This window comes from Poecile atricapillus, chromosome 6 (assembly GCF_030490865.1).
Source record: "Poecile atricapillus isolate bPoeAtr1 chromosome 6, bPoeAtr1.hap1, whole genome shotgun sequence".
Classification (NCBI taxonomy): Eukaryota; Metazoa; Chordata; class Aves; order Passeriformes; family Paridae; genus Poecile; species Poecile atricapillus.
The window spans coordinates 20,725,187-20,747,964 of record NC_081254.1 but is presented as its reverse complement, the minus strand read 5'-3'; the positions used below and the strand labels follow the sequence as shown (position 1 = coordinate 20,747,964).

General features: G+C 40.5%; 1 protein-coding gene across 1 annotated transcript in view; it reads right to left on the bottom strand.

The window, feature by feature from the left end:
* Nucleotides 1-2,288: 2,288 nt before the first annotated feature.
* The window catches only part of WDFY4 (WDFY family member 4), a 121,511-nt gene continuing 101,021 nt past the window's right edge, over nt 2,289-22,778 (bottom strand). Inside the window, exons 53-62 of the mRNA XM_058841908.1 lie at nt 21,492-21,583; nt 16,756-16,968; nt 16,042-16,189; nt 15,437-15,594; nt 13,703-13,861; nt 9,675-9,854; nt 6,612-6,794; nt 5,933-6,020; nt 3,586-3,697; nt 2,289-2,699 (exon numbers count right to left, since the gene is read on the bottom strand). Coding sequence (XP_058697891.1) covers nt 2,633-2,699; nt 3,586-3,697; nt 5,933-6,020; nt 6,612-6,794; nt 9,675-9,854; nt 13,703-13,861; nt 15,437-15,594; nt 16,042-16,189; nt 16,756-16,968; nt 21,492-21,583 — 1,400 coding nt within the window. The 3' untranslated portion in view covers nt 2,289-2,632. The remainder of the gene's footprint in view (nt 2,700-3,585; nt 3,698-5,932; nt 6,021-6,611; nt 6,795-9,674; nt 9,855-13,702; nt 13,862-15,436; nt 15,595-16,041; nt 16,190-16,755; nt 16,969-21,491; nt 21,584-22,778) is intronic.

The following is a 22,778-nucleotide window of genomic DNA, read 5'->3' as shown; positions in this document are numbered from 1 at the left end:
AGAGCTGATGGAATTTCCTGGACATTTTCATGGACATTGATAATTTTCCAAATATGCAGGAGACCAAATATTAAAAACAGGTGGTTGCAAGAGGGTTGGTTTCAGGTGATCCTTCAACCACTTATTAAAAATTCTGAGCAAAAACTTCCTCTCCCAGAGACTTGCCTGTAGAAAAATGGCCTGGTAGCACTCTACCCCTGTCACACACTGGCTGAAGGATGAAACTGAAACCCATTTCTATTCATCTGCCCCTTATATTCTCCCAAATTATAGCTCCTTTGAAGATGAGAAGAAGCTTGACTTGAGAAAACACTTAACGTGCTGACTTTCATTCACACTTGCACACTCTGGACCTGTTCTCTGTGATTCAAAACAGATGTTGCTGAAGCAACTACTGGAGATTTAAGAGAAATTATGCTAGACACAAGGAGATGAGCCTGTCAAATCCATCCATGCATGGCCAACCTACAGCTGGCCTCTTTCCAAACAAAGCCAGGTTGATGTCTAGAGTATTGGAGCCATTAGTGCAGCTACCCAGGCTGCAGAGTGAGTGCCACTGCCAGCTCTAGAACAGGGAGCACCTGCTCTTGGCAAAGACAGGCTGCATGAAAAGGCTGAAGGAGGAGGCAATTTGCAAGCTATTCAAGATGTTTACCAGGTAAATGAAAACACAGGTAGTGACCTTCTTTCACAGCTCTTAATCACCTTCACCATAGTGCAGTAGAAGTGTATTTGCAGTTGACAGGAATCCAAGTCTTGCTGTCCAGATATCCAAATCACAGCTTATTTCTAAGTAATGTGCCGAAGGAAGAGGAAAGAAGCAATATACTTTTGTTGACTTTTTCTCAGTCCTCAGGAAAAATAAAGATAGGTACAGTTTACCTTTGCTCCATAGTTTGATTTGAATATTGGTGTGTCTTGGCCTGCTGTCACTGTATGTTTCCCTGAGCACAGAAAGATTAGTATTTGACTCATCAAGTCATACACTTGGAGGTCAGAAAGGAAGACCAGGCAGGTCATCTCTGTAGATGTAATACAGACATTCTTGTATGCCTGCATCATGAGCTTACATCTTATTACTGAATTTTCCACAGACAATTACCTCACTCACTCTGGAGATCAGGCCGAACCATGGGGAGGTTGTGGTGGGAACATGTCTCAGCACTCTGTAGGGAAGGAGGCTGTTTGCTACAGGAAGATTTGCTCATTCAGCAACATAATTCAAAAGAAGATCATTAGCTAAGCAGAGTCCTATAGGAAGAAGAAAGTTGATCATGTAATTAAAAGAAGTCTGGTAAAAAAAACCTGTGTTCTACTCCAGATTCTTCCTAATGATGCCAGCAAGTCTCTGGCACCAAGAGTTTGGCATACAGCAGTTCCTCATATGCAGCACACATGGGGCTTCACTCCTGCAGTGCTACCCAATCTCAACGCACTGGAAATCAGGGAACTGCCTGCTCAAAGATGTGTTTGGTGGTATGAACAAAAGAGCCTTCATGTCCATAATGTCCTTTGTGCTCTTCCTGGCACATCTCTGATCCTCTGTGTGTTCAGGATGCTGCTCAGCACTTCTGTATGTGAGGGAAGATATTCAATATCTTCACCAGGTCAAGGAGGAGCAGAAGGGAGAGGGAGTTATCAGTTTAGTTATTTTCAATTATGCTAAAATGTTAAAGAGGCTGATTTTTCAGTTTTCCCATCCCCACTAGGGACAAAAATGGCACTTGAATTTATTACACTACATTCTCAGCCTTCATTTACTACAAATACTCAGTTTTACCATAAAGGGAGATTGTGGAGGTAAACCCTGAAGTACGTTGGTTATACTGAACTTCCAGAAAGTATTAGGACAAAGTTAGAAAGAAGACAGAAAATAAGGAAAATGAATGAATATATGTATACACACACACACATATATATATATAATGATTATATCTGTTCTTTCTCCTCACCTATTCCATACACTTTTCCTGCCTTACTATAAAAAAAAGTCAGAGATAGGAAACATTGCACCATAACACATATTTCACAGTGGGGCTGGATAAAGGCACCAGCATCAGGCTGGGAATTCCAAACTTCACTTTGCAAACAAAATAGCTTTTCAAAAGGCACGCATACATTTTTACACACATTCAAGGAGGAGGGATGACTAATAATGGAGATATTAATATTCTTGCATGTCAGAGAAGAATAAAAATACTGGAACTTACTCACCTGTTTGAAGCCCGACTATTTTTTATCTCATGATAGTAAAAATACAATATGTTATTATTAAGCTACACTGCTCCTTGGAATAATAAAGGCAGTTTTATTTGCTAAATAATATTTGAAAAATACAATGCATTATGTCAAATTCTGTATCTAAAACAACATTTTAAACACAAAAGTTTTCTCAAGACAAATACTACAAAAATCTCATTGTCTATGTGCATATTTGTCAGTTTCTCTCACAAGTTTGGGGTCCACTGTTTAATTTAAATTGTGCTTGACTGCAGGGTCAGTCCAACAACTCCCTTAAGATTCAGACCCCAACAAGAGGCTTCCAGTTTCTCTGATTCTCTCATGCTCTGAAGGGTAAATTTTTTCTCCATCCAAAAGGTTGAAAAAAACAAGAAATCTTGGCTATTTCTTCCTACCCATCCACAGTCCAGCAGCAGAGTCTTCCCCAGTCATCACCAACTAGGAGCTTGGAGGAATTTCTTGAGAAAGAAAGAAAAAGACAAAGATTTTGATACAAATGAAAAAGTTTGATACTTCAAAGGCGTAGCTCAGAATTGGGTCCCAAATTTCCTGGAATTCAGTGGGTGAGTTGGGGACAACTTAACCAGATCAGCAGCTCTTACCCTTCTCTGAGATTCTATGGATGTTAAATATTCTGCTGTCCAGATTCAGGATTCAGACTTGTTAGCACAATGTCCTGGCTTCAGCCAATGAAATTCCTGCTGCGTGCAGTGCCACCAACACTAGTGAAACTAACCCTCACCCCAAATGTTCCCCCTTTCAATGCACATCAACATCACACTAACTGCTCTAAAGCTGAGCATGCAGAATGCAGCTTTACCATTCCATCAAACGTCAAAATTTTAACACTTTCGGAGAAAGAGACATTAACTGTTTTACAGTACATCGTAACATCCTGGAGTAGGAGATAACAACAAATACTACAGCCAGATGACTGCAGGAGGGGCCTGAGTAAACTAAAATACTGCTGGCTGTGCAAACTGAGAGCAGTTGAACAACAAAATTGTCCTTTGGCCAAAAACTTCCTGTTCACATTTTAAGCAGGTACTATCTCCAGCAACTCCTAAGATGGGAGTTATTTCCACGTTGCAGAGATGGTGTAACATCTCTACAGAGTTCTACAATTATTCTGGCTAAGACCTGCTATTGATCCTGGCTTTTCTTACCCATCCAATGACTCCCCCAATGTCCTTTATTAATGCAGCTAGCCAGGCCAGCTCCCTCAGGGGCTGTTTTTGGCTACAAGAGGTTTGGCTGAGCTCTCAATGAAAGCCCCAATATGAACAAACAGCAGGAGCCCAGCCCCAGGACCCCCATGCTGGGCAGCGCCAGCAATGGCCCTACCTGGACACAGCTAGCGCTGTCACCGCCGGGCTCGTCCTGCTTGCCTTGCCAGTCAGGGCAGCGCTGGGATTCAGTTCCCGACAGAGAACAAGATGTTTTCCACACTTGTTACCTGTTGTGTGGTTTAAAAATAAATACTTAGAAAGCGTCTAGGGGGGCAGCATGGATGGGATTGTTATTATTTACGGTCAGCAAGTTGTTAAGTTGAGAACAAATATATTTAATCTTGGCCTGTGCTGTAGCAAAATAGGCCCATCCCAATTTAATTTGTGGCTATGATAGTTACATGTGCTGACGTGCGGCTGTATCAATTGTGTGCTAAATTGGATTTGTGTATTATTGCTTTCTAAATTGCATGCCTAGTTCAGCAAAATTGTTCATCAGTTTTCACTGGCTCTGTGCTTAATAAGATGCCCCACAATACTTTGCTGCCAGGATATAATACAGCCCATAATTGCCTAGTAAAAAGAAATTACATAAAGCCCCGGTATTATCAACTTATCTAAATCTGCTCATAACAGAACCAATAATTAAATGCTGCGGACATTTCACATACACACACACCCCTAACAACATAACTCAATCACAGGTACTCTGGTCTTTTTAATGACTGTGTTTTGTATTAATTTTATTTTCTTTAATGCACAGAATGAGATGAGGGAATATTTGGTCATTTGAAATAATTCTGAAGTCATCTGAATAGGTTAAGGGAGTATGACCCTGCTTTGATTACAGCTCTCAACCCTTTATTAAAGAATGCTCTTCCCGTATACATCTGAAAACATACAGCCTTATGTTCATGTGCAAACAGGTGCTGTCTACACATCAGCAGATACCTGGGGTGGGAACAAATCTTTTATGGTGCTCTTGGAAAAAAAACACAAGAGTGTTCTACTGTGCTCCCATGGATGGCTTTTAAGTCCTCATTTAGAAAAATGCTTAAGATACACCTTTTAGAAATAGCTAAAATATCAGTCTGTTCAAAACATTCATATGCAATTATGCCTGGAAAGACCTGCACTGGGAAATTATAGACAAGAACTTCAGAAATTCTAAAATCAAAGGACACTTTTCTATAGATAAAGAGAATCCACAAAATGACTACAGAATACCACTGGGAGTTTGGAAAGAATTTTAAGTCTTTTGCTTTGACTTATTTGACAAAGGAATCTTTGATTAGAGAAGAGAATAAAAAAAAAAAAAAAAATGAAGTTACCACAGCCAGACTCTCACATCTGGCATCTCAGATGTTCTTACACCTTCCCTAACCATCTGGCTCTGGCTATTCTGAGGCATGACAAAAGGTTTGATAAGCATCTGGTTAGGCCATTAAACATCCAGAGGCATACTGGAAATATTTCACATAGCAATCTAAGTAATTTTGACGCCAAGTTCCATGAACGGCATTTCTGAAGATCTCTGTGGTAATGCCCAATTACTGTATAATATCTTTTTTTTTTTTTTTTGCAGATGTTACATCTATAGCTCTACATTTATGCAAATTGTGTGCCTAAAATTGAAGTAATAGAGAATGTCTGTAATGAGGACCACAGCAAATAAGTGGAGTAAATTATACATAATAACACCACAATTCCTTTCTCTTAGAAAAGCGTTGGGAAAAGAAGAAACCTGAGCTATTTAGGATGTGCCTTTAAAGCTTTCTGACAGGTTTTAGCTCCTGTATTTGTTAGAACAGAGAAGTGAACTTGAGTTGTTTTTAGTACCAGTCAGCACCACAGTCCCATGATCTTATTAACCTCAGCTCTTTGAGAACTCCATGGTATCAGCTTCAGCTGCACACAGCCTTGAATAAACAGCTGAAAGCACTAGGGCCTGCTACTGGCCTCCCACCAGTTTGAAGGACCTCTGACTTCTTTTAAGGTGGCAAAGACAACTAACTTCTCTGTTCCATGCCAGAGCAGGATCTGGCACTACCCACTCTGATGTGCTGCCAGGATACTTTAGTACAGGCCATCAGCAGAGGTGCCAAGGCAGTGGACTTTCTGGAACCAGGACTATTTCCAGCCATTGGTTTCATAGGTTGATGCAGAATGGTGGTCGGTCTTCTGAGATTGACAGAACTCACAGGAGAGCCTGTGAAAAAGCCTTCAGCTTCTGGTCAGCTTCCAGGTGTGCCCATGAGATGGCTGGCTCAGGTGTGCTCTCTGTCTCCAAGGTAGGGCACTTGCCACCCATCACTGTTGCTGGTCACAGTAAGATTGCACCAGCTGCCCACACCATCTCCCCTTCACGGCACTGTGCTCACACACCCTCTTCTTGCTCACAGCCAAACAAGGCTTGCAGCACTGGGTCACGCTGCAGTTCACAGCCCACCCTGCAGTCATACCTGTGCTGCCCGGCTCTTCTGTTGTGCCACTCTGCACTCTCAGTCCAGCACCTTGCTCTGGGGCCTTGCTGTATGAGGTCTTCCACAGCTGTGCCATGAGGGGGTAAAAATGGAAAAAGAGTGGACTGTAACAATGAGAGAAGGATTCAGCTCCTACTTCCCAGCAAGGGGTGGGAATTGGACTTCTAACACAGAACAGAATTTGGCAGTTGTCCCCCTCTCTGTCACTAAGCTGCAGGTGTCACACTGCAGGAATGTATGCAGGGAGCTGGTGGGGTTGAAAGGCTGACACACTATCAAAAATTCCAGTAACCCAGGACGTTCACCCACCATAGTGGAGGCAGAATCAGCAGTGAATTTCTACTCACGAGAAAGTAGGACTTAATATACTGAGCTGTGAACTCTCACATTTCTGAGGAATTTTTACTTTCAGAATCACCCCAGAATGGACAGCACATTTTAAAAATTCTCCCCGAATGGCAAGAATTCCTCCTTCCAGGAGGATTAAAGGTGATAGGAAGCAAATATTTTACTCTGATTTTAATTTTCTGCCCTCTGCTGCACTGTTAAGAAAGTGGCATGGGCTTTTAGTAGCTCTGTCCCTCCATTTAGAATAAAATAGCTCTACCTCTGGTCTACAATGAATCAGGATTCCTTTTCCTCTCTCCTATCCACCTACCCTCACCACTCCATCTGTGCCTCCTGTGATGATGATGCTGCGTGTGTCCCAGTCCATCACTTCAGCAAAGCAGCAGCAAACAATGTGGCAGCTGGGGCTGCAGGCAGTGCTGATGCTTGCAAGAAGCTGGCCATTGACTGTCCACAGGTACAGGTAGGATCCCGCACAAGAGATAATGTCACCCTGTAACAGAGCAAGAGTCAATGTCTCAAAGTCCCACACTCATCCTCCTCATAACTTTTAAATGGTGATTAGAAATTGCTGAATTGCTCTGATTTAAATTCTGACCTTTTTTTTTTTCTTCTGGGCAAATGATAAAAATCAGACAAAGTAAAAAAATTTTTTTTTTCCATGAAAAATTATGAAATTTTTACATCATAGAAACCTGAAACAACTGTCTCAGATTTAGCAAGATAACGAAGAAACAAGTTTTTTTTCACATTTTAAAATGAAAATATTAAATGAAATGTTCCCTTCCTGTTTTCAATAAAATGCAGGCTTTTATTAAAAAAGCAGACTGAGAGACTGACCTAGCTACTGTCAGGGACAGTGGCTGTGCACAAGCAGTGCCTAGCACAGGTTCTGGGCTAGGACAAGTGCTCTTACAAGCTTTACAAATAAGCACTCTGAAACAAGAACGTGGTGTTCACCTGCTTAGCTGTGAAGCCTTTGGTGATTTCACAATCCTCCTCTGCCCCTCACAGGGAGCTCACTGTCATCGCATTTCTACACAGTTTTCTGCATTTGACCAATGACCAGCTCTGCATCCAGTGACCTGCACTTGTGATGCAGAAAACATCCTTTGCACAGCACCTCTCCCCTCCATTCCATGCAGGTGCAGCCTTACCAGAGACTGCTTATAAGGAGCAAATACACAGGTGAGTTCTTAGGGAAACACACAGAACCAAGAACCAATGCTGCAATTGTAAGTGATCCAATCAAAAGTGCATTTTGATCAAGTTATTAATTGAAATTCTACTTTTCTACTCTTAATTGAATTCTAACTTTTCTACTCTTGATCCATTCTAAGAATCAGCTAAATAGAACCTCGTCAGCAAAGTCATCTGATTCTGAGAAAGGACAGTGTGCCCTTAAATTAGCAGCATGCATCTGGTTTAAGTCAACTAACACCTTAGTTCACCCCTGCCTCATGTGGGGCCAGGGCCTCTTCACACTGCTGGACAGAATTCTGGAGATAAAAAATGATAGCATGTTCAAAACAGAGCTGCCAATAATTCAAGAGATTAAATTTCAGCTACTTTATCTGCATGAGAGTACATGATGTCCAGGCATTTGGCAACGATCTACAGTGCTTTTCAGGTCTGAATCAGGAATTTAAAACTAACTGCAATAATTAATTACAGCAAGCTTTTACAATCCTCCTTAGTGTATGAACTTTTTGGGACAGCTCTTATTTTGTGTCTACACTACACAAATACCATGAGGTTTGGATCTACAGATGGAACTTCTAGATGCCCAAGTAACTCCAACAGTCACGTAATGAAGGGCAGTATATGGTTCTTATTCTACAGAATTTTTTTTCTTTTTTCTTTCCTTTTCCTTCAAAACTTTGCTTTGAACCATTCTGAATTTTTCAGGAAAAAACCCTTACTACCAATCATGTAATTTTGTGTCAATCAATGCACCGTAGCACAATGGAAACACTTCGTTTCTATTTTCATGTAGCTTACATAAATATATAAAGAAGAATTAAACAAAAATTGCATTTCAGGATTAAGTGTTCTGTATTCCTAACATCAAAAAAGATTTTTTTCATCCACAAGAAATGGACCTTTTATTTTTTTTCCTTGAAGCTTCAGTCATACTTTTCTAAGGTTTTTCCTCTATTAAATGAACCTTTAGATATACTAATATCCAAACAGCTTAACCATTTGCACTCCAATAAAGTGAAGATCAGTCATTTGGATCAGTCACCAGATTGTTCCTGGCACAGATTGTCTAATTTTTGGACAGTTCCAGGAGAGCAGATACTGACTGAAAAGGCTGCTGTAGTGGCTGGTACAGAACAGAAGGAACTCTGTCCCCTTGGGATCTTGAACAGCTCTGTGCCAGCCCACCCCCTCATTTCTGAATTCTTGGCACTGCTTCAGCTCACTTCATAAGGGACCACCAAGGTATTCTGAACTGGCTGAGGCCACTGGCTGCTTCACACTGACCAGGCCTGCTAGGACTGGGGGTTGAGCTGGGACTGAACAGAAAACTTAAATCTCACCCTCAAACTGATACCCATCAGACTGCATGCTTAATAAAGCTCTGATATGAGATGACTGTTTTGGCACAGACTAAGTAGAGACTATCTGCCCAGTTTCTTATTGCTGTGAACTCAATTTTGCTTTTGTACAATATCCAGGACTGGATTTAACCTTGAATTGTCTGAGCAGCTGAAACCCTGTTCTAATATATTAGCAGAGAGAAAAAATAAATATGAAACCAAGATTTTTGGGAGGTAAAAGGTTGGGAGAAAAAAAAAATCTCATCCAGAGTGTTTATAGTAAAATCCAATACAGAATATTTTCCTATCAACATGCATGCAATTTTGGCCAGGCACAGACCTCAACAGATTTATACCCACTGCTATCAGGAGCTCTCCCCACACCTGGGAGTAGAAAGGAAAGGAAAAAGCCAACAATATCACTGAAAAGTGTAATACAGTTGTCAGCTGAGCTGGCAGACTGTAGTCTAACGTGTCTCTGCTGCATGAATGTCAGAAGAAATTAATGAAATAACAGGGGCAACAAGGTTATGGGTGAGCCAAATACAGGAAGCACTAGGGTAATACTTCATGTTCCATAAACTAAAAGTTGTTTAATCCTGCTATCTATCTATCCATAGATGCTTCTACTTAGCTACTCAGTCTAAGACATTGCTTTTAGTGCTCGCCTCTCATCATTAAGAACACTATTAGCAATCTCTGTAGAAAGAAAAAAAAAAATCAATGTATCAGACTCACAGGATGTTTTTTATGTTGGGAAAAGCACCCATTACATTATCATGAAATGTTCATGGATGCATCAGGAGAAAGATGATAAATGAAGATCTTACTGTTGAATTGTTGATGGCAACAGAACCAAGGCTTTCCTCGTGGGCAGGAAGCTGGTTTATAAACGTCAGCTGGTTCAGGTCCCAGATGATGCAGGTTCTGTCATCAGATCCACTCACAAAGATGCTGTAGGGTACAGATGCAGCAAGGCAGGTCACTGCTTGAGTGTGTCCATACAAAGCCTGGTGGGGAAAAACCAACCAATAAACCACAGCAGATGCTGGGTGATTTACTAGAGAATCACGGTCCTACCTCATTTGCTTAGTAAGAACAAGCAACCTAGTCATTCTCTGGAGAACTGAAGAGGGAATGAGGAGGAAGTACCAAAGGATATTAACAGAGAAACATCCTTGTCCTCAAATCATAGCTGAGGAAAGCTGAGGGTCCAAGAGATTATATGACTTGCCCAAATTACAGAGTGATTCAGGGTCCTTGGCCTACTCTCTAGACTCTAAGACAGTGCTTTATGCTTAGCAAGAAAAACAAAGAAATCATTTTTTTCACTTCAGTCCATGCATTTTTAACTAGAATTTATGCTTGGAAATTTCTTAATATTTAAAAAACTTTTTGAAATACAATTTATCAAGATGTATTTCAGTAACCTTCTCTCTGTTATCTTTCTGTGTATATGAACAAGTACTAATGCACTTCTAATACTGGTTAAGAGGAGACAGCATTTATGGAGAATTCTTGCTTTAAAGCCACATAGGAATTCTTTTCTCTTTCATCATTACATAACATTCTTTTTTTTGTAGTTTTTTTTTATAGGTTCAGAGACATAAGGAGTGTCCAGTTAAACTTAGGTTTATTTAAACAGTTTCTTTAAATAAGTAACATGTTTCAGGCAATTTAACTGCGCAGATAGAAGGCACAGATTGATACATGTTGCTAACTATTGTCTTATGCAGTGCTCTCAAGGGACAGTAGTGTACACTTCTTCCTGCATAACCACAGTAAATGGCAGCAAAACCTATAAATTTTATCAGGGCAACAGAGAAAAAGTCCTTCACAGCTTTCCTAAAAAGCCTTTCAAGGTTCATTTTTTAACTAACTTACTGTGAAAAATCAGACCCACCAGTTCAATCTTTTGGCTTTCAAAGGAAATTTATATTACTTGCTGGCTTTCTTTCCATGACATTATTAGCACATTTCTAGCTTCTATCTCAGTTCAGCTAGAAGCAGGGGAGACACATGTAACAGATGCTTTTATGGACACACCTCATCCTTTTCCTCCAGCATGGGACCATGAGACTGAACTTTTGCTGGCTAAGATGTGCTGCTACTTGCCAAGGTCACCAGGAAAACAGCAAACACTAATCCACAAATGAAGAACCTGAGCTGCAGCAGGCTCTGCATTACTGAAGGTGACCCTCAACTGCAAGGGATGACTTTCAGCCTGGGACTTATTCCATTCACAAGAACTGTTGACTGTAAATACTGGCACAAAATTAGGTCTCTAACTGTGGTTTTCAGAAGTCAGAAATGCTCTCATCTAAGCGTGTAAAGAAGGCTCAGTGATAGCTTTGGACTGGCTGTGGAACATTGTTTTTATGAAGGACTGGGCATAATCAAGTGCCCATACTTGAGAACTGCACAAGACTGCTGCAAAAAAAAGCTGGGACAAGGCAGGTTCAAAGGGCTCAAAAATTTCCTCTCCTTTCTCCAAAGCATAAAAGAAAACATATCCAGTGTGAAGGCATCCAAACTGCCAAATCAAGCCAAGCTAAACTCCTGCACAAGTTTCACTAAAACATTTTTTCTCTTTTATTTTAACCCATGAAGATCCTACTTGGCAGTAAAACACTTCAAATAGAAGCTGACTGTGGAAGAGAGGGATAGACCTGCACATAATTACAGTATCAGCTTCAACCCAGCAGTCTCAATGCACATTCATGAAAAAATATCTCAATCTTTTGGCTCCCTACATCTTTTCGTTATCACTCTGCAAAGACTGACAGATTTTTCCTTAATGGGAAATATCCTGCAGCATATTTGCATAAAGATCTGAAGGCCTGTCTCCAAGGTATTTTAACAAATATCAAAAGACAAAAGAAGGCCAGCTTCACTGCAGAAATGTTAAGTCCATGAAAACCTAAACCAAGTTTGACCACTCAACTTAACTGGCTGACAAGGACACAGACACTTGACACATATGCTCCATACCTTCCTGAGAGGTCTGTGAGGCAGAGAGCACACCTCGCTCAAGTGTTTCATTTGGCCTAGAAATTCTGAAGACTGGATCACACAGATCCCTCTGCTAGTAAATTTAATGGATCAATACTGAGGCAATTAGGCTCAATCTTTAGTGTTCTGCAAAAATATGGAAGCAGATCCTGCTAGAGAGGCAAAAGCTACTTTTTCTGCAGAAATATAGTTTCTGTACTTTCCTACATTCCAAACCAGAATGTGTCAGTCCCATGAGACAGCTGGTAAGTGAATAGCATCCACTTTATAGCACATAAGCTACTCTTAAGCAAAGCTCACTCTGGAAATTTTTTTGTTCAGCAGAAAAAAAAGCCACCATGAAACAGTGAATTACATGAAAGCAGAAAGTAATTCACTGGAAGACATTTAGAACCATAGTTCAAGTTAACATCCAGTCCAGACAGTCATTAAAAGAAAAAAAGCCTCCACTAGCAATGTAAAGGAAAAAATACAGAATTTGTTATTGCATGATCTCATACCACTTTGGATTTTGGGTAATACTGAATTAATCACAGTGGAACACATCAGCAAAGCTGATTTTGGATTGTTAAAGATGTTATAATGCAGATAAAAGACAGCCTTCTTGGTTGTCTGAAACTCAAGATTGACCCCCTGACTGGTATTGTTTAGATGCTGATGAAAATTATTATTATTAATTTTATTATGCTTTTTTCTACTGCTACTTCTTCCATTTCTATGTTCATGTCCTCCTTTGGAATAATAACCAGCTGGATTAAAAGGTCATCAGATCTTTTTTTGTATTTCTGTCCTCTACAACATTAAACATCATAAAACTCAAAAGAGAGGCTGATCTAAAACAGTTTCCCCTGTTAATTTCAATAGAAATTCCAACAGAAATTTCTGATAAATGAAGATCTAAATACTTCTCTGGCATCCCAGCAGACAATATAGTTTTCACGTCATTTAAGGACAAATAAAATACCTTCATACCTTAAGTTTTGGCTTAAGGTATGAAGAGCACTGAAATATCACCTGAATACCCCTCCAGAACAAACAAACAGAAGCTTCTAACACTTGGAGATCTTGGTGATCAATGAACCCTTTGTCTGCCTAAAAGTAGCAGAATTTTTTAATCAAGTCTCTTAATTTCTTTAGGGAAGAGGGGCCCCATGCTACCTTTCAGATACGATAGTGGTGTACTCTAGCTCTACTTGTAAAGCTGAGAACTCACCATAGCTGAACCGCACAAATTCAATTTTGTAAATGAAATAGCATGGATACAGGTGTTCGATGACTATACATGAGCTCTAAATCAACAACCACTAAAGGGCTTTGGATAACAAGGACAAAAACTATAGCATTTTTATTGGATGCATCCTCCCGCACTGAGTGAGAGATAAACCTTTTATGTTCTGAATTCAGGCTGAGAAAAAAGAATCAAGAACTTCGCCTGGCTGAGCCACCAGCTAAGTTTGCAGAATGTTCTACAGATCCTGTCCATTGCTGTAGCAGCCCAGAACAAATTATGAGCATCCCCAGGTGATACTTGGTTTTGAAAATAACCCAAGGGCTGCACTTCAAGAGAGGAGAATATGTCTTATCTTCATAATTGCTTTTATCATGATGAACTTTGAAAATTCTACTAAAGGGAAAAAATCCACCAGGTGGTACTCAGCTATGAGCTGTTGGTATAAGGAATATTATCAGCTCCTGCCCTGATACAGGTTGTCACACAATACTGCTTATTACTGTATTTTTCCTGCTTTCTTATTCAACAAAGGTTGAGAGCTAAAAACCTTCTAGCTAAAAACCTTATCTTCTGGGTTTTATTAAGTTTCCATAGCAGAAGAGCCACATTACTTACCTGTCTCAGGTTTAGGCATTTCACTTTATCCTTAACCAGGGTGAATTCCCAGACACACACAACTGAGCTTATTCCAGATGTGATTATGGTAGTTGCTGAAGGACACACTGCACAGAGGCACTTTCCCCAGTCTGCCATGCACTCAAATGTAGTCACATTCTGTACAAGAAAGCATCTTTAAGTCAAATGCTCATCTGGTGTTACCATGTATTTACAATTACCAAATGACAGATTCCACTTTCAAAACTCACCTTTCATTTTTTAAATCTAAGAAAGAAAAGCTCATCATAACCAGTCTCTATGTGAACACAGCTGTGAACATATGGACATACACAGGCTGTGGCTGTATGAAGCTGTGCCACCTTCCAGGGGCCAAACAGGAATGCTGAACAAAGCTCAGTATCCTATGTCTCAGGAAATCTTGGCCCCGATTCCTTTTGCGCCACACTTCCTACACAACTTCAGAAAGCTCATTCTGCCACCATATTGTGTGCCTTCTACGTGGAAGGCAAACGTTCCATGTAGATTAAAAGGAAGTCTCAGGTTGTGATTGCCACTGCTAACAGACTAACTGCCAAGCCCTGAAACCGTCCCTTATTTGTACTGAAAACCCAAAAGACAAAGCACTAAGTTCCATTCTGTGCTCTGTCTACAGCAGTGTCAGGTCTATTACACACTGCTACAATTACAGCACAAGCATCCTCCTGCACATTCTGCATTAGCTCTCCCCCACACACCTGGGACAACACTCTGGTGCCAATGACTGTGATGGAGCCGGATAGCACAGCTACAAAACCCCTAGTACAGACAGAACAAATCTTTACCTACTTACAACAAAGACTAAAGTTTCTTCTAAGCTCATGTCTGCCAGCACTGTTGACTCAGAGAAAATTCAAGTTGGCCTCCCAACTATTACTCATAATGACTGTGTAATCACACTCACTATGCTCAGCATCACCCTGAGTTTTGAAGTGACAAACTGAATAATTGATGCCTGTAGCAACACTATGAATTGCTAAGCATTGATTTTATTAGACAGGGAGCAGAAATTAAAATATATCTCATGGCTTTTTCATTTCCATTGACTTTGGGTATGTCTGTAAAAACATAATGAATGCCACTTGCCCAAATATCCAAGTCAGTATCTTGCTGAATTATGTGTTATGCTATTCTGGTACCTAACAACTCAGAATTCTTAGCACAAGAGTGTCCCAAATACACCCAAAAATCAGTGTGTTTATGGCAGAGGAAGAAACTAGATCTGTCAAGTGCCCTAACAAGCAGTGTGATGATACAGACCATTTATTTTTAACAGCAAAGAAGTAACAGTATTAACTTCATTATTTTGAATGAATGCACTGGACTATGCTGGAGCCAGAGGGGAATTAACAGATGGTTCTGCCTTTATTCCAGCAGAAATTTCTGCACAATGAAATTTCTAATCAGTGACCAGGAGACCTTGTGTTGTCCTTACAACCTATGGACAACACAATCACTGGATGGAAAGCTTGAGATAATTTAGAGACAAATGCCATATTTTTTAGCAGTGTAAAATCATTTTACATCATCTTGGATATCCAACTTGAGACTCCTCAAGAAGCTTGACTGTGAGAAAGTCCTGTAAGGCGTCATCTGAAATCAGCTCTCCAGCAGCCTCTGAAATGGCTGCCCAAACCAGTCAAAGACCACAACATATCATTAATTTCTTGAATTCTTAGAGTTTTCTTTATTTACCTTCTCAGATCCATAGTTGCCAAAGCAGCAGGTGAAGTCCTCAAATCCCCAGCAGAATGTTTTGCTCCAAAGAGGAGGAATCATAATTTTATTTTTTTCTACAGCCAGAATGCCTTTCTCTGTATGAACAACGTGCCCAATAGCTCCCTTGGGATAGTCTGGAAAGACAATGAAAGTATTTAATTTTGTTGGGTCTACAACCCTTATGTTAACTTTTCTCCTTGCACAGCTTGTGTGGTGAGTCTGGCAAGTCTCACATCTGGGCTCAGTGCTGTGGCCAGGCCCACAGACAGAAATCCACTCTGAAACTGAGATTCCACACACAATAATGGAAACACTCCTCTCCAGTGGACTGCATAAATCCACGTGGAGAGGGTGGCATCTTAGAAAAAAAATTTGTTCCAAACTCTACAGTAGAAGTTTGAAGAAGTTTTCAGTGCCCACTCCTAGCACAAAGATACAAAAATCACAGTTGACAGAAGGGCTCTTGGTTGAACCAACTCATACAAAGCTGACTACTTTTGTGATCTTGAAAATCCAGATTCATCCTGTCCAATAATTGTGTATTTGTTAGCTCAGAAAATGGAACACAGACCCCACAGCACCTTTTATGGTAATTGGTGAGAGCTTCAGATTTTGCAGACTGCTCACAAAAGGAGGAAGAATTCCACTTGAGTGAAGGAACAGCCCAGTCTCTCTTCCTGCTGAACTTTTCCCTTGGGCATTCCTAGATGGATGTGGTTTTGTGAAGAGCTAGAACAGAAGGAATGTCATTGACAAATTCATTATTTGCAAGACTGTGCAGAAGAAATAGCTCTTTAAGTTCGTAATCACAGACTCCAGGACCACCATACATGAACCTCTTAATTAAAATAAAATCTTACTCATACTACGTTTTTCATCAGACCACCTCCCTCCCTCAGAGAGACGGAAAGCTAATCCCAGCAATTCTGGACAAGAAAGAAAAGCACAGGTGAGACTTAGAGCTGAGTTTTAGTTGACTATACCCAACCCCAGACTAGTGATGACCTGTTGTGACTGTACTGAAGGAGCAGAACCCAGAGCTGATGCTGCAGCTCTATGGCATACAGCAGGAGCAGCGTGGTTACAAAGTGGGAGTGCATATTGATGTAGTACAGAATCTGGAAAAGCCTATAGCTCATCTTTCATCAGATTTAAACCAGAAGATGCTTCTGATTTAAGTTACTATTACTGGTTTCCAATTAAAACACTGTAAGGTCAAGATTATGTAAGGTATTATGACCTTATACTGTAAGGTCAACATTATTATGTTCCCTACTCTCATGATACAGTGGTACCTGCTTTGGTATCTGTCCAAAGTTGCTGATAAATCCCAGGATAGTGCTCTTAATCAGAGGATCCTTAATGTTGTTGAGGTCCATCTTGTCTCCATAGAAGTAAGGGTGATAGGTGTTAACTGCCTCCACTGCAGCTGAGCCATGCTGCTTGTGGCCAAAAATAAGGTCTATCCAGTGATGAAGGTGTGCACTGACATAGTCGCTCTCCAGTGCCTGAAACCAAAACAAAGTGACTTAATTCACCAGACTAATAGATACCTAGATATCTATTTCTAATAGATACCTATTAGAAATGCATTACTGCTTTCCAATCCTTGCTGGAGATAAATTCTCTACAAGTCAATCATTGCACTTTCAGTTCCTCCAGTACCACCATTCTCAGCACATCCTCAAAAAACACTAGAAGAGACTAAATTGAACCCCCAGAGGAAACAGGACAGAGTGCCACATGTTTGACTTAACAGACACCAAGAGCAATATCCTCAGACACAATACAGGTAGGTTCCACAAAGCTATATGAAAGCATTCCACAGATCTTGGCAACCACCATGATTGGCACATGGATTAGTAAAACCAGAATGAACAATTACTATTGGAGATGACTAAAAGAGATGCTACAAGGTAATATAATCACATAAATGTGGGCTCCAAAGAAAGCTCAATGCAATCACAGAGGAAAACTTGTGCTTGGAGGACACAGAGAGAAAGTTCATAAGCAGGGGACACACCTTCAAGCTGAACCTGTGCCCACCACCAGGCTAGCCAGTCTAACCCATGAGGTTTCACTAAATATTACTGCTCCTGCCATCACCTGCCTCACCAAATTTTTGTGCATTCCCAAAAAGCCTTGCCCAGTGATTCAAGCAGCAGTGTCAAGCATTATTAAAAGCACTTTTCTATCTCCGAATCATTTGACTGAGTAATCCCTGATGTTCAGTGAAAGGTCTTCCAAGCAGACCAGCCCACCCAAAGCACAGCAGAAATAAACAAACTAATGGGAGCCAGAACAATGGCTCATTTCACAGAGCAGACAGTTGCCCAGTGCAGCTGGTGTAAATGACCCTGCCCACAGCTATAATGATCACAGGGCAGCTCACAGAACATGCACAGTGTGCAATCTGTCCCTGAACAGACTCAGAACTCATTCTTATTAATAAAAGCAGTTAGTCCATGAATTACAAACTGTAAATTTTGACTGGCATTCCTGCCAAAGCAAAACAAAGTAACTAGCACAGCTGTAACTGTGCAGCCTCTCAGTATTTCACTGAGCACTATGGCAAGCCCAGCCAGGGAGGGAGAACTTGTGCTTTAGGGAGGAAGTAAGTACATTTATTTAGTGTACTAGGTTCCTAACTCATTAAGCATGAAACAGGAAGCTGTTCAGAGTTTTATGTCAAGAACAATACTTCGCTCTCATGTTGTTGAAAGCAATAGTCAAACACCTCAGAACAGTGTCAACCTCAATCTGTTTTGTGTACTAAACTCATGGTGAAGCCTCCTAAAAATGGCCAAAATTCCAGTAATCAGTACCTCCAGCCTTGTGGATGATTTCACAGGACACAGAACCCTCATTTTTCAGAATTCAAGATCTCTGACTCTTCACTTAAGGTAGGTTAACTAAGATTCCTTGCACTCCCCTGTGTAGTACCTAGTATCAGCTATGGTTGAAGAGACAATATTGCACTGACTGTACAGGAAATCTGATCATGCCTGGCAAATTATTAAGAACACAAGTCTATAAACATGATCTTTCATTTGCTAAGCTGTTCCTATTTGATATTTAAATTAATTTATCAGCTGTGCCAATGTTAGTAAATAGTGCAGCCCAGTGGAAGCAGATCTGTAGACAAATGGTAGAGAGCACCCAGCATCCACATTAAATGCACTCTGGAGGCTTTACTTCCAACTAAATGCAGCTCCTGCAGGCTGAATGCTACCAGCATTGGGAGCACACAAACTGGAGTGCAGCTTTTCTTTAATTTCCTCCAAAGCAAATCTAGTTAACACAATCTGAGATCATTCTACAGTGCCAGCAAATCCATGCTATGCAGGGATGACTGCAGTTTCATTTCCAAACTGCACCATTACTCTAAAGCACAAGGCAAAACCAGATTTCCCCATTGTATCCAAGTGCCTGTGGAGTGTTCACCATTACACAAGCAGTAAGAAGCTCAGTAGTTTACACTCCAAACAAAGCACAATAGAATAGACAGGATGTCTCCTTATGTTTTTCTTTAAAAAGCATCAGTGTAAAGTTACAGCATCTTTGAGTCACACGTGGCTTTTTGTCTGCAGCACAGCAGGTAGGGAAGGACAGTGTTGCCTTTCCCATATTTGGGGAACTGGAAAACAAAGATTGAGCAGTTTAGAAAGACCACAAGACAGAGCAGTGAAAGGAACCAGACAGCCCCAAAACCTCCATGCCTTTCATGGAGCCACTGAGGAATATGAGGGAACTGTTGCATATTTGACCTCAATGGCCAAAACCAATTTGCAATAGGTAGGAGATAGGACTCGACTCAACTAGATTCACTGGACTCAACTCTTCATTTTAGCAAGGACTGCGCTTCCAGCAGCAAGTTTACAGTGCACACAAAACTCAGATGAGGATCTCCTTCCTTCTAGTAACTGTATCATCATGTGGTTATGGGCACAGACAAAAGCTCAGATCTCTCTTCCCTTCCATCATCTTTCAGTGTGAACAGAGCTCTGAGCCTCTAAGTCACTCTCTACAGATTCAGAGACGTCTGTCTCAGTAATACCTATTATTGAGTATGCACAGGAAATTAAGCATTCTGAACATGGCTTTTAACCTCCATTTAAATTCTCTGGCAAAAAAGCTCTGGTAGATGACTGCATTTTCAAAATGGCTGAAGACAAAATTTCATAACAAGAGTTACCCATTTCAAAATAGGTAAAGCAGCAAGATAGAAATTTAACTTCCTTTAAATATTTTTTAGCATTATTGTTCTGACACAGATTTAAAGTGAAGTGTTCAAGTCATAAATTCAAAATAGAAACTAGAGAGCCTCAATCTCTTCTATGAAAAGATGCAATATCTCACTACATAATCAACAGTCACAGTATATAAGCAACAGTCATAAAAAAAAGAACAGAACAAAGGCAGTATTACTGCACAAATCAAAAGCAGGCAAGCACAGGCTCAGATCATATCCATGTTCACTCACAGGAGCAACCTGAACGTGTGTGAATGAAACTAGAGTTGAACTGGCTCTCTCTCATATTCAGTCATTCACAAGCCAAAGAATTTGAGGCATCAGGAACCTTCCAGTACCTAAGGGGAGGCCTACAAGAAAGTCCGAGGAACTTTTTACAGGAAAATGTAGTGACAGGAAAAGGGGGAATGGCTTTAAACAGAGAAGGCAGATTTACATTAGATATTAGGAAGGGATTGACCACTGTGAGGGTGCTTAGAATTTAGAACAGGTTGCCCAGAGAAAATTGTGGAAGCCCCATTCCTGAAAATATTCAGGATCAGGTTGGATGAGGCTTTGAGCAATCTGGTCTAGTGAAAGGTGTCCTTGCCCAGGGCAGAGGGGTTGGAACTAGGAGATCTTTAAGGCCCCTTTCAACCCAAAACATGGTAACTTAGTGGAAGCATTGTGGTTGCTGTTAATGGTTCAGAGAACAGTGAAGAAAAGTATTTACAAGATAAGAGTATGACCCTGGTTTTGTTCTAAAGAAGAAGTAGTAGTTAGGGTAGTAAGGAGATAAGAGGATTTAAGCCAGCATTTGGAGAGGTCAGCTGAGGAGAGGCCTATTTGGAGATACCAAAATAGAAAAGATGGTTGTATCCACAGTTTGGACATGATCACCTACAAAGTGATTATTGAGAGAGAAAGTTAAAATCCCAAGGGCAGGACCTGCAGAGGAGAGGTGAGAAGAATCCACTGAGGCAAAAACTGAAGCAACAAACCAGGATAATGCAATGCCTTGAAAATCCTGGGCTGTTTGTTTAGCCCCACCAATACTATATAACACATATATTCATCACAGCTATACAAAGCATCACAGCAACAGTCTGTGTGCACTCACACATGCAGCTCACCTGAGGAAATCAGATGGGATCGTGCAGGAGCACTAGATAGACCTGCATCAAGATATTATGCTGCAAAGTCTGAGTTCAATGCAACAATCTTCATACAGAATTGCACTCACATTCACTTTTATGTAGCAGATTACGTCACATGGAAGACTTTCTAACTATTAATAGATAGCACTAATTGCAGTAAGGCTCAGGAAATTAGAGCTATTTGCTTTCAAACTGCCAAGGCTGACTCCATTAAGGCAGAGAATTACATTAGGTTTCCCCCATCCCAACCCCCAAAAATAAAAAAAACCCACAAACTTCAGTGCTGGCATGACTCAGAGATGGAAATAAATAATTTAAATAAACACAGACATTGTTAGCAACAACATGGAACTGTATGCATATAAATTCTTGTGCACTATATTATGTTCTCTTACACTTGTGGGCTGAGATATGTTCAAGCCACAAACCTATGTGTAATCCACATTTGGTCAGGAAAGTTTGCCTTGATTCAAGGTGAATTGTTAGGCAGAGAAGCAGACATGCAAAGTTCAGAACCAACACAAACTTCACAAAGGCAGGATGCATTTGGATCCAGCATTTTCATTTGTGACTCTGGCCTTCAGAGCTTCATTTTCAGTGGAACCCAGGTAGCATTTTGTCGCAAATCTTTATATTCACTGACCTGTCTGTGCAGGAGAATGAATTTATGGGGGTCCCCATCTGCCCAAGGAGGAAGCTGCACATCTCCGAGCACTGTTCCATCCTGCATGCAGCCTGCAGGAATTACAGAGGGAGAATCCAAAACAAGAATCAGACACATTGAAAATAGGAACAACATTATAAACACTGAAGTCAAAGGAAATTGAGGTGATTTTCCCACATGAAGTTTCAGGTTCATCAAACTTAGTGCCAGAGAAGACTGAAGAACCAGTGTTCAAGGATTTCTGATCCAGTAATAAAGCAATGAGAAGATGTAGTAATTGTCACTAACACAGGAAAAATATGCATGTCCTCAGCACAAACCATTTTAGTACAGATTGCAAATGCAGACAAGACAAATGTGTTTGTATAACTTTCTTTTTATACATAATCCTGTGGGCCTAACTGCCAAATATTCCTACCAAAGCAGCCACTGAGAGGGATTTTGTTCTCAAGGCCTTTGCAACCTGATTCCTTTCAAAAGGTGAGCATATGTTCTTAATTCAGAGCATAGTGTTGTGCAACTGGACGAATTCAAATCTAAATTGAGGTTCGGGTCTGGACCACAAGTTTCCCTACAATTTAGCAGCAAGCAGATTTGGGTTCTTGGCTTTGCCTATCTTAAAATCTTCCTGTATTCTCTAGTGGCAAGATTCTGGTGCCTTTTGGGGTACCCCCATTCAGGTCAGTCTCTGCATCTTGATTTCAGACAGGCTTTGTTTCTTGGCCTCCTCTCAGGAGGAAGCTGCCCTAACTCTTTCTTATCTTTTAACAAACTTCTAACAGATTTTTTTCCTTATTTTTATATCTAAATACATAAATATAAACATTATTATCTTTTAGCATGCCTCATTTCACTGATACCTTAAATACAATTATAGCTAGATTTCAATGGGTTAAGTTGCCTTTGCTGTCACAAATTCAGGCTGATTCTTCAGGCATTTCTCCTCTGCCTTAATTGTTAACCAAGCAGTGTCTATTAAAGGAATCAGCTTTGCATTGCAAATGGTGTGAAAGTCCTGTAAAGTGAAGTGAATCAGAACTGCCTTGCCTATTTCTGAATGTTTTTTCTGGATTCCCTCTGAGCCTTCATCATGGATGCAGAAAGGTCTAGAGACAGTGTACATTCAGAGGAGATCGTGATGCTTCTTGAGGACAGGGAAAATATATCAAGTTCATGTGAATTGTGCAGAACCTTTGAAGACAAGAGTGAGGACGTTTGGAAACTAATCACCTTGTGATCTCATGCAGATTAAAAAACAAAAATAAA